At 40.4% G+C, this 12,326-nt stretch overlaps 1 protein-coding gene across 4 annotated transcripts in view; it reads right to left on the bottom strand.

Moving 5' to 3' along the window:
- Positions 1-12,326, bottom strand: part of adamts6 (ADAM metallopeptidase with thrombospondin type 1 motif, 6) — a 78,518-nt gene that overhangs the window by 64,164 nt on the left and 2,028 nt on the right. For all 4 annotated transcript variants that reach the window (XM_080872176.1, XM_080872175.1, XM_080872178.1 and 1 more), the window contains 6 exons: positions 11,910-12,292; positions 9,497-9,671; positions 8,673-8,875; positions 8,454-8,537; positions 6,152-6,297; positions 3,498-3,541 (listed from right to left, as the gene is read on the bottom strand). In XM_080872176.1, the coding sequence (XP_080728302.1) occupies positions 3,498-3,541; positions 6,152-6,297; positions 8,454-8,537; positions 8,673-8,875; positions 9,497-9,671; positions 11,910-12,292 (1,035 nt within the window). The remainder of the gene's footprint in view (positions 1-3,497; positions 3,542-6,151; positions 6,298-8,453; positions 8,538-8,672; positions 8,876-9,496; positions 9,672-11,909; positions 12,293-12,326) is intronic.

Genomic DNA, 12,326 nt, shown 5'->3' with positions numbered 1-12,326 from the left:
AATAAATACACTATACTGACGCTCCACAGTGTGCAAGTTGTTGATATTTTACATTATTTTACAGCGTACCTACTGAAATGTAAAACAACACTTTCATATAGTAAAAGATATGACACTACTGTGCTGCATATTATAGATTTTGAAAACAAAGTCACTTGTTTGGTTGCCATTATAATGTTTAATGTACCTTCTGTAATCACCATAAAAATGGAAAATGTCTCTGTACCCTCACCAATGTACCCTGAAATCAGTTTCTTTAAATTTCCATTCTCTTTATTCACCACACGGTTATCCAAAAGCTCCTGTATTTAACACCCTGAAGATACACGCTGAATGGACATGACTCATCACTACCAAGGAAGAACGTCAAAGGCTGAAAAGTGAGGCTGGTGTGTAAGTGCCAAAAACTGCAGTTGTGTATTGGCAACTTGGGCCTGGCTCCAAAAGCAAGTCAGGCTCCACAGAGTCCCAAAAATGAAAATACCCAACTTTACAACACAAAGCACATTTTTTTATAGCCGAATACATAGCAGTTTTGGCCTTATTGATAGTTCATATCTTAATAGCAACTTGGGGTTGCTATGAAGGGTGGTGAAGGGGTGTGCCATCCAGTCATCCACATAGATGGCAGGTGGAGCTGTACCCACTGGTGTCTTCTGAGTCTTACCTCTGCTAAATATTGTCCCTTCACTGGATCTTTCTGCCATGTTCGTGCTGTTGGTGCATTTTGGATCAAGTTATATGTCCAAGGAAGTTGTGCCTTAGCTTTGAGGAGTGACATTCTACTTTATTAGTCTGTTATGCAACATTAATTAACCGATACTGTGTTTGTCTGTGCCTTACAGTTTATAAATGTAGCTTGTAAGCATTAGCTGATAATTTAGCAGGCCACCCTTTCCTCTCAATAACAATGTGATGGCCAAAACACTAACAGTGAGGCTTCAAAAAACCCCAAATCAATGGGTGACATCACGGTGGCTGAGTCCATCTTTGATTTAGTCAGCAATCTTGGTCATCATGGTGGTCCACTGCTAGTTAAACCTTAACATTACACTTAGCCACACACAAGCTGGAAACCACATCACACGCCCACAATAATTAAAGTCTAAATGCAAAATAGCTAAAATAAACATCACAGCACTACATAATTAATGATTTGAGCCTAAGCATGTACATTCCCATGAGTCTTTGAACTTGCCACTGTGTAAATAACCCAAGCTACCACCACCTTGGGTTGCTACAATTTCAACTCACGTTGCTACTCTTTCTTTTTAATTTCTTTATTTTGACTATGTGCATTTAAGAGTTAAGTTGTGGACGTACTAAAGCAGCGGTATCCAACCTTTTTTGCGCCACAGCCTTTAAGGTGTCGCGGATAAATACAACAAAATAAAACTAGTACCCGTACCGAAAAAAAGAAGATTTATTCATAACACACGTGAAAAGAGCAAGGAAAGCCGAGTAAACGATAAAAACGATAACAAAATAACGCTGAAAACCGATAAAAACCCTGAAAACTATACATTTCACACCTGAGCCTCAACACTCACGGTCCGAGGCCCGGGGTTTGGGGACCGCTGTACTAAAGCATCACAGTGAGACTCAAGTCTGACTTAACTAAAAATTAGAAAATAGGGTATTAATATTTATATATTGATATGAATGAATATTTTTTCCTGAAAGGTATTAGCATTTAAAGTACCAAACTGTATTTACAAAAGACGGTACATTACTGTTTACTGTACTGTACATTCCCTGTATATTTTTTTAGCAGTTGATACAAAAACATCTTGCAATACAGTTGTGGGGATTTGTTTGGACTTTCATTCAAGAATTTTTCAAGTGCTTAACATGTGCATAAATCATGTAGATAGGAGCACAGTTACTGTCAACAGCTTTCAATTTTCTTTCTCTTGCGAATAAGCAGTTACCTCTGAATTTAGACAAATCAAACCAAAACTAAATGTCTGAATGGCTTCATGCAACGAACGTGAGCAAGAAAATATGTTTATTTTTATTCAGCTCGCATGCACCAGAGCGGTTTTCCAACTTGCAGAAGAAACTTTTGCAAAATGTTCTAATGATAAACTTTGCACACCTCTTTTTACACTGTTCATTAGCTACATAACATGTCGTTTGGCAACCAATGCAGCTTCACATCTTCCTGTAGCGCATGCATGGACTCCTCGCTTGCCTGCTAAAAGTGGCATGGCCTTTGTGTCCTCTTTACTAAGAGGCTAAACAAGAATAGACTCGCAAATCAGGAGGCCACTGAAACCATTACTGCAGGAAAAGAGGGAGCCTGAAGGTGAAGAGAAAAGGAGGAGAGGGAGGGAAAAGAAGAAAGGTGTGTGTGTGTGTGTGTGTGTGTGTGTGTGTGTGTGTGTGTGTGTGTGTGTGTGTGTGTGTGTGTGTGTGTGTGTGTTCGGGTGGGGGGCAAACATGGAGTGTAAGCTGTTTTCTTAACTCCAGGGTGGACTGTGCATTATCTCCACGCCCATGATTACTCTGCGACCCTAAATGCCAGCAGTCTGACCCGAGAGCATGATCCCTGGGAGGAAAAGGAGGAGGAGCAGAGAGGGAGGTGGGGGTGAGACAACAAGGAAGCCAAGCAGATGCCAGGGCAATTAAAAAGACCAGGGAATGTGACGAATGCGGTCAATCTGTCAAACCACCCCTGAAGTCACGATATTACCTCCAAGATATACTGTGGTGCCTGCAGGCTCCAAAAAAGATAAGATGGGGAAAAAAAGAGCTGGGTGGGTAGGAAGGTTTGAGGTGGAACTGAACAACTTGAGACAGAATTTTTTTTTTTTTTTTTGGGGGGGGGGGGGTGATCTGCCACCACTTGCTGTCCTTTTTCCACCCCCAGTAACACCAGAGCGTGCATATCACCCACTCCATCTCCCTCCTGCATACTCTAACACCCCCTATAATGGTCCTTTTCCATTTTCCTTTCAACCCCTCCTCTTCTTCTTCTCCATCTCCCCCATCTGCCACTAATCTCGTCTCTTCTTCATCCCACATTTCTCCTCCCCCCTTTTAAGTCTTTGCCCTCCTTAACTTTCCTGCACTTCCTTTCTCCCTTTCAACCCCCAGTGGAAGTGTAAACACTTTAGACAAACTGAGGTTGGAGGCAGAGGACAGAGACAGAGGAGATTTATAAACTAGAGGTGACCACAGCTGTCCAGGTTCAGGGCTCCTGGCCTCAACAAACAGAGGAGAAGCCACTGAGGAGCTATAATAACACAATGGAAAATATCCTTCTTATTATGTCTCACCGGATTTGTCGGATTTGTGTTCTTCTACACAAGATTGCGAAGGCTGCTAAATAAGGTTTTCTTGAGGACACGTTGAATGGGAAAATAAAAACCTCTCCAAAGAGCAGGAAAGGATAAACTCCAAAACTAGACATTTAATGTAGTCAGCATCACATAAGATTACAAAGGAAACCTAATTTAACATATATGAAATTTATATCAGCCTTTTTCACTCACCTAAGGTACCACAAGGTTTGTTCTTGTAGGTGCAGATGTCATACCTAAGAACAGGCAAAAAGAAGAAGAAGAAGGTCAGAATACTCAAACTGTTTATGCTTAATCACAGTCTGGTCAGGTATAATGTCACCTTTAAATCTTTCCCTTGTAAAGACAACCTCCCCTGTACCCTAATGGCTAGTTTTGACCCTCAGTATATGTTTGTTGACTATTAGAATAGCTTCTGGGTTTTTCCGAACATAGCTGCATAAGCAGAGACCCTCACTAACTTCTGTTATACACCCAGTCATTTTGTTTTATAAGCAGCCCTAAATATGACTGAAACTGCTCAGTCCAGAAAAGAGCTTCAAGTGTTACTCCTAACAATATCATATACTAGCTTGGGTTGTCAAGTCAATGGATATCCACTGATTGCACTAAAATTTTTTCCCATTCAGCAAGTGATTTCAAGTGGTCACGAGAACCTGGTCGTCAATAGGTTAAGCGCACAACACGCTCAATGGGCGATCGTGGCTCAAAAGTTGGGTGTTCGTCTTGTAATTGGAAGGTTGCCGGTTCAAGCCCCGGCTCGGAGAGTCTCGGTCGTTGTGTCCTTGGGCAAGACACTTCACCTACCGCCTACTGGTGATGGCCAGAGGGGCCGATGGCGCGATATGGCAGCCTCGCCTCTGTCAGTCTGCCCCAGGGCAGCTGTGGCTACAACTGTAGCGTGCCTTCACCAGTGTATGAATGTGAGAGTGAATGAAGTGTGTGTGTGTGTGTGTGTGTGTGTGTATGTATATATATTCCATTATTATTAACCTCTGGCTGACCACTTTTAATTGTAAAAACTATAGGACAGGTTACCTGGTAGGAGGTAACCTGTATCTAAACAACAGTGGCCTGACTCAGACTGATTGCAATCACTCGCAGACAGATTGCTAAATGTTTGCAAATAACTGTTGTCTAATATTTAGGCGCAGAAATATTGCTAATATGTTTCAAGAAATCTGGGTCAATCTGTCCTGATGAACGCCACTCGTTCCTGACAGTCTATTGGTAAAGGTTATATTTTAGTTACATGCCGTGGGCTCTTTCACAGTTAATACAATAGAGCAAAAAAAAAAAAAAAAAAAAAGGAGGTCAGAACACTCAGACCCACAGTGCCCAAGGAAATTTTTACAGGATTGCATTCAAATTAATGAGACAATCATACCAAAAGCTTTTAATCTATTAAAACCAAGAGCACAGCAACTTAAATTTTACCCTCCCACCACCTCCACCATCACCTACCACCCTCACTCCTTTGTCTTTGAATCACTCCTCTCTCTCTCTCTCTCTCTCTCTCTCTCTCTGTTCTCTTTTAAGTGACCCTACTTGTGACTTTTCTAATCCTTTTTTGATTTATTCCCCCAATTTTTCAAAGGTTTTGACACCACCCATTTCAAAACAAAGGCTGGACAATGACATCCTTGTTTTATGCTAACAAGAACTTTCAATCATTCATTCACACTGATCCATGTTACCAAAGATCTGCAGGAAAAGTGTTTGTGGCTAATTTCATCACAGCTATAGAAGTGGTGTATTTTTATAAACCAAATTCATTTAAACAAGCCCATCCATCCATCGATTCATCCATTCTCTATATTATAATATAGAGAATGGATGAATCAATGGATGGATGGATATAATATTCTAATCCCCAAGAAAAACAATGTGAATATCGTATTTATTACTTGGATTTTGCTGTGAACAAACTGTGACAGATGATAGATTTGTAGACCAATGTTTGTTTGCAATGACCATCAGGTATAACAACCTAATGGGCCTTTTATATGTCAGAGCATTGGGTCTGTCAGCTTCCTTAGAGCTCATCTGTAACCAAGTATCTAAGTTAATTCATGCCCTCAAACTGAAATGTTTTAAAAAAAATAGTTTGTGAGTTAAAAGCCCTTTCCATGATTTTTTTGGTTTATGAAAACAATAACATTTCTCAGCTTCCTGCTAAAAAGGGAAGGCCAAAAAGGCAAACTCCATGACCACTGCAGGCAGGCTCTATTAAGCAGCCTTTGCTGTTTGTGCAAAGTGAAGCTAAAACCAATAATAAAGCCAACAGCCAAAGAAGCTGGAGGATATCAACTGGCAGACAACACGCTAGCACTAGTGATAAAAAGGCTGTTTTATGCAAACTAGAGAATCAAAAACTTTGCCTTTGGCAATGTCAATCACAGAACCCCATCCTGCTTCTAGATAGAAGCAGCTGGAGGAGTATACACATCAGTTGCCAGGTTAAGTAGCCAAAACAGTTCTGGCAACAATAAAGTCTATTCCAGGTAATGACAGAGTTTTATTATTTTATGACATAAATTGCGGGATGACAGGTACATTACGTCCGTAACAGCACATTTTACTTTCAAAACGATGGCATTTATTCCCGTGAGCTATTACAGGTAAAGTCCAGGTCTTGTGTGCACAAGACCTGGACTTTTGGATTTTCCAGTGCTGTAGCTGTTGGCATTTGCTGAAGGCACACCACAGAAAATAACCTGTATTTGCTCAAGATGAGAAAATTACAAATAAAGTAAGAACTGAAAAATTGTATTTCAACACTGGACTATTATAATGGTGTGTGAGCAACATGTTGTCCTGTTCTGTAGCTGTTAGCCAACTCTTACCGGGTGATTAGGACAGCATTGTCATGATGAGCCATCCCATTCTCTGGAATACTGTTTCCATCACTGTGATGAGACAGGATGGACTTCTGCCACTTACAGAAACTGTCCAGAGACTTGTCAGCATGATGATTAATTTCCAGATTTGGCTGCAAAAAACAGACATGAAAAACAAAGTGATAGAAGAAAACGCAATTTCCATCAGCACCAAAAAATATTGGGTGATGCTAGATACGTGCGGTTCGTAATTATCCTCTGCAAATTTGAACTAAAATATTTACCATAGTTGGCAGTATTTTACCAGCAGGCATGTTCAAAAGGTTCTTCCAAATTTTGATATTTCATTTAAGCCCTACATTCATTTTCTCAACAGGCTTTGCTTTTTTTGCAGGTAAGAATGTGTTATTAACGACTTAAAGCTGAGGTTCACTCACTTCACCATCTCATGGTACAAACTGGTACCTTACAAAAATACAGCCAGCTCCTACTTTTAACTTAAGTTGACATCTCTTCATCACAAACACAGATGTCAAGTCTTACCATCTTTCTTCATATTCCACTTTGGAAGGTTTTATACTACTTTTAAATAAAGGACTTTACAAGAGATACCTTTAATGTATCATGATGTTTTTCCCATGTTGTGTTGTGGCCATAGACATTATAAAGGATGGATGCAGCTACCATGAACTCATCCATTGGTTTATTATGTCAAGATGAGCAATTTTGCCTTCATCGACTTCCTGTTTTAAAATGAGTAACGTGATCAGCAGTAAAATTGCATCCTCGTTGGCCAATGACTTTTTAATCACAAGTCGAGCATACTTTGGGTAATCCTCCTTTGTGAAACACAGAATAAGCTAAATTTACAACTCAATGTTTTACTCAGCATGACTCAAAATGAGTGACTGAGCCCATATATACATCAACAAGGTTTTTAACAAGGTCAGGTCCAAGAGCAGGTTTAACTTAGAATTTTATAGGAATGCAAGTTTTTTTTAAACCACAGTTATTGCTCCCTTTATTTGCTTAAAAGAACGGAGGTTTAAGGCACTTCTCCATTTGATTTACGATTGATTAGCACCTACGTCCTGCTGTTTAAATGCAGGTTGATTGATCATTGGCAAGAGTGAGCACCTCTATAGCGGCAATTGGCAGTTTGCTGGCCTGGAGTATTTTGTTGTATGTTAACATTACACCACAATCAGCCCAGTGGATATCCCAGCTAATTCACCCTAAGATCAGATTGTGCAATCCTCAGAGAAATTGTAAAAAACCCAAGAGCTACATTTCAGACTCTACAGGTCTCAGTCCTTTGGACAGATGAGCCCAAATCTGAGACATTTGACCATAATGCACAATCCATCACTGGGTGTCAAACACAATAGAGATTTGACAGTGAAAAACTTTCTTTTCACATGACTTTATACCCAGAAACCTGGAGGCCTATTGCCTGCTGTCCAAAAAATAGCATTCACGCAAAACAAAAATGTAAAAAAAAAAAAAAAAAAAGCTCAAAACAAAAAAAGGGCACTGAATTTATTGTCATGCATTGACAGCTCTAAACACTGAGCCAAAGTAGAACGATTATCTGAATGAATTATTGGAGGAGTACTGTTAGGGGATCAGAGGGATGTTAGAGGACCAGATTTTGCAGAAGACATGGGTTTTGTCTTTGATTTAGGAGACGATGCAGTTGTAGTAAAGGTAAAACCATTTACAGCAGGAAGAAAAAGATGAGTCATAGGAGGAGCAGAGGACTTGCACTATTGGAAAACAGGGAGGAAAAGTAGCTAATGTAGAAGGACAACTGGGGACGTTATAGTGGAGTTTGGTAAATGCTTCCACTTCCATGCAAAGGGTAATTAAACTGTGCTGATGTCAGCTTACCCACCAAATAATTAGAAAACATTCTGCATGCAATGTGAATTTTCATAATGACTGATATACTAGTGCTGCTTCATATAATTTAAAGTTTGATTCCACTTGACATCATTTTTGGAACTGATGCTACAAAAAGAGTTGCTAGACCCTTTCAGAAAAACAGATGGTAGGAAGACCCTCTGTTTCTCTCATCACACATACATGCACATGTATAGTACATGTACAAATGCTCAATAGAAGCTCCCTGAGGGAAGATACCTGAGCACGGCTTTCATGTGAAGTGGTGTCCATATGGTGAAGAGTCTTTCTACTCTCTACCCTTTCTACACAGAAGTTGCGTTATACAGTTATACACTCAATACAGGTGAGGATATAGATACTAGAAGACGTGGCTTAAAACAGAAAAAAAGAGACTTTCTCTTACCTGATCTTCAGTCAGAACAATCAGCCGGGTCACAATAATGTTCACAACATTTCCTAGGCTGGCATCACGGTAAAGTTTGGCAACCTGACCTCCAGAAAAGAAGAAAAGACACAAAGTCAGACAACTGTGCCACACTACTCTGCCTGTCCACGAATAACATGAGCAACAATGGAGAAATCATGAGTGTAGACTTGACCGAAAAAGTAGGCTCAAACTTACAATATTCATTACGGACAGGATGTAGTGCTCAATGTCTTTGCGTCCGTGGTAACCGACCATCATTTTATCAGCGACCACAAGCGTCTCCACAAAGCGCTCAGTGCTGATGGATCGCTTCTGTCTGTGGGTGCTGTTTGACAGCTTGCTGTAGTTTTGGGGCAAAGGCGTGCTAAGCTGGCAAGGTGCACTGGTTTTAATGAGGTCTGTGAATGACAGGGAGACAAAGACAGGTAAGAGTGAGGTAACAATCAGAAGCGTGACACATTATCTGTTTGAGAGAGAGCTGGTTTGTGTGTGATAGGTGCAGATATGGAATTTGCCACTTTGAACCTAGCAGCTAAAGTCTTTGTTTTATGGCCCAGCAGATGCTCTGGGAAAAAGCTATAAGATGCTGCATGTTAGGACATGCTGGCTTCCTGGCGATGACAGTCTTTGCTCTTTCTCATAAGACCCTGGCCGAATACCTAAATATCCACCTGGTTATTTTTGGTTCTAACTCAACGTATCTCAGCAAACAGAGCATTGGTGAAACTGAGAATTTTTAATTCTCAAGATGATTATTGGTCCTATAAATAGAATTTGTTCTTGTGTAAAGTCTTCTTTATGCACTGAAGGGCGTTATATGAAAGCTGGAGCAAGACTTTCTGTCACAGGTTGAAAGGTGTCCAGGCCAGGAGCAACTATAGCACACAAGAGGCCCGGTCATGTCTAACAGAACCTGGGCCTAGAACCAAACCAGCACTTCCTCTAACTTGCTATGTATAGTTATTCCTTTACGTCAGTTCCACCCACACAGAGTCCAACCCAGATGGAGGTTCACCAACCTGAAATGCCACAGCTGAACTCCTGGCTATGCTCTTGTGGTGAGGGAATGGCAGACATTTTATAAATAACATGCTGCTGTGCTTCTTCCAGGTTCCATTCACCAGAGGTGGTTGAGGATATGTTCTTTAAAGGCTCTATTAAATACTGTTCTTCCTCTGTTGTAATAACACCGTGCTTGTTGGGGAAGAAAATCAATGAAAAAAGCAGGTTAAAAACAGGAAACATTGGTACTAAAAGTACAGTCTTAAGAAAAAGCACTGTATTTCATAATCATTTTATTAAAGGAGCAATCCTAGTTTAGACACTTGTTACTCTTGTCTGTGCTCAGACAGGTGGACATGAAGGAAACTCAGGCATCCTTTGTTTCAACAGGTGAACATTTTCAAAATCTGCTTTTATGAATATATATGAAAAAAAAGAACAAACATTCAAGCTATATTAGAGTTATTGGTGAGTTCTGAAATCCAAGGGAGATAGTTTGAACCAAGCAGCCATGTCTCAAGGGAAAACTCAACTAAATGCCAAAAACTGCTTTTCATCTAATGACCACTTGAGGCTGGCTCAAAAAGTGACGTGCATAAAATGGTTTGGTTTTGTGAATAGTTTCCCACCATAACAAGTCTATGGTGGGACATTTTGTAATATAAATTAATCACTCTTGGTAATGGAATTATGGCCATGGCCACCTTAATTGACAAGTGTCTACTTTGCTATATTCCGTCACTCTTTTGTAGGCCTTACTTCTTTTAAGAGAAGTCACTGAATTGGACCTTTGGAGGTTCTGTGTTGGTGGCTTTTGGGAAATTTTAATGATGAAATTATATTGTAATTATCTGATAAACAATAAAGCTTGCTGTGAGGTGCACACTGTCCAAGATGTTTGGGCTTCAGTTATGAATGGAGATAGATAATCAAGCTAGCTAGCGTTAGCTCATAACTTGGACCTCCACCCAGTCATCCAAATTTGGTCGTTTCTGACTACAAAGAACGAACACAGCAGCTAAAACGCCAACACTCAAGCTTGACACTGATGTCATAGTGCCTGATTCCATCTTTTATTTACAGTGGACAGTTTGAACACAATGATTATTGGAAGCCATATCACAACTAAAGCCTACACACCTCCAACAGCCCTATTGTTTTCCACTTCTGACTGACGGATTGTCATGCTGACATCATAACAAAGTCACGTCAGTTTGAATCTGGATAGCAGGTGTTCCAAACCCTAATTTTTAAAGTCTGAAAATACTGGGCACATGTCAGGTGGGGAACATGTGAAAAAGATTTTGCTTTGTAGCAAGTTGTAAAAAAGTACAATCCAGAATTTGGGCAGCTAATTCAAAAAAAACAAAAACAAAACAAGATAGTCATTTTGGAGTGTCCCTTTAAACAACTAATACATCCCCTTATGTGACCTCTTGCTTCTCATTAGGGACATGTTTTCACATATACAATGCATTAGTCACTAATCTGCAGTAAAATTTAAGAACCCCAAACAATCAGTTGCATCCAGACCAGCATTAAAACATTCTTCTCCCCCTGTCAATGCCCCCTCTGGAGCATAACCTAGGAGAAGTCCTTCAGAGTGGGTTTATAGGAAACACTGGCTTGGCTTTGTAAAACCCACAATAAAAGCAATTAACCACATATCACACTAGCCTACAGAAACATTTTTGATGTAGGGTTTTAATAGTGTGTGATGTCAAGATCTCAAAATGTCCAGACAGCTGATTACATTAAAGTACAGACACAGTTTTGTCCATTTTTGGTGATGTAAGAAAAAAAGGGCAAACACTAATTCAATTTATGATACTCAGTGCTATGTCTTGCCAACACATTTGGCTAAGCGTTTCCCCCACATGATTACATTTGCCAATAAGAAGCAGGGCCTTTTTCTTTTTTTAACTTCTTTAGAGTTACTCTCGAGCATGGAAGGATAACAGCTTTTAAAATTTGGCACAATTCCGTGATTAGTTAAAAGGTACTGAACAGTCACACAGTCTGTGCTTAGACAGGATAATTAGATGCCTTATTAGAGCTGCTCAGTTTTGTTTTTGAACTGAAACCTGCACATTTATAGGCATATCATTTAAAGATCACACAAGGATCTGCTTAAGAAATGTGATCTCAACTACTCAAGTGTGACATCCAGCGCACAAGTGAGAAGAAAAGCACTGATGGTTATCACAATCAGATCACTGAGATGATGTGATTTTTTTCAACATAAACCTCAAGTCACTCCAAGCTGCCTGCAGGCTCAGTGCACCATGCGGAAAAAAAGCCAATTTTTTTTTAAGCAAACTGCAATAATCTTGTGATAATATTCTGCCGAATCTACCAAAAATCTACCAGAACCACAACCTAGTTATATCTGACATAAACATGGGGGGGGGGGGGGCACTTTGTACTCACCAGGCCTTTGCAGTTGCTGAGTGCCACTCTAGTTGTACTGTGCTGATTTTGCAAGAATCCAATATAGTGACAGTTATCTACCATATTATGCCGCCACTCCAGCCCTTCTTTACCCCAGTACTCCACTGTAAAATGTTTTGACACCAAGTGGGGGTTGAGAGTCAGGTTTAAGTGAAAGTGCTTTCCATAGGCTGACAGTCTGTAGAACAGTCGGGGCTCCAGTGGGTCTAACGCGGGCTGGGCTCCCATCATCGGATCCACCGCCCCCCGTCTCCGTCGGCCTGGCCGGTGGTGCTTCACAGTGTAGCTCAGGAATTCTCCATTCTCATCCACCCGCACCGGGACAGTCAACTGGTAGTGCTGCAGGTAGGACAGGAACTCCTCTTTTACCAGGAAAAGAAGAGAATGGAACAGAAA

This window comes from Rhamphochromis sp. 'chilingali' (assembly GCF_963969265.1).
Source record: "Rhamphochromis sp. 'chilingali' genome assembly, chromosome: 2".
NCBI classification, from domain to species: Eukaryota; Metazoa; Chordata; class Actinopteri; order Cichliformes; family Cichlidae; genus Rhamphochromis; species Rhamphochromis sp. 'chilingali'.
Note: the sequence above shows the minus strand (reverse complement) of the source record. Positions and strands in the feature narration are given on the sequence as shown.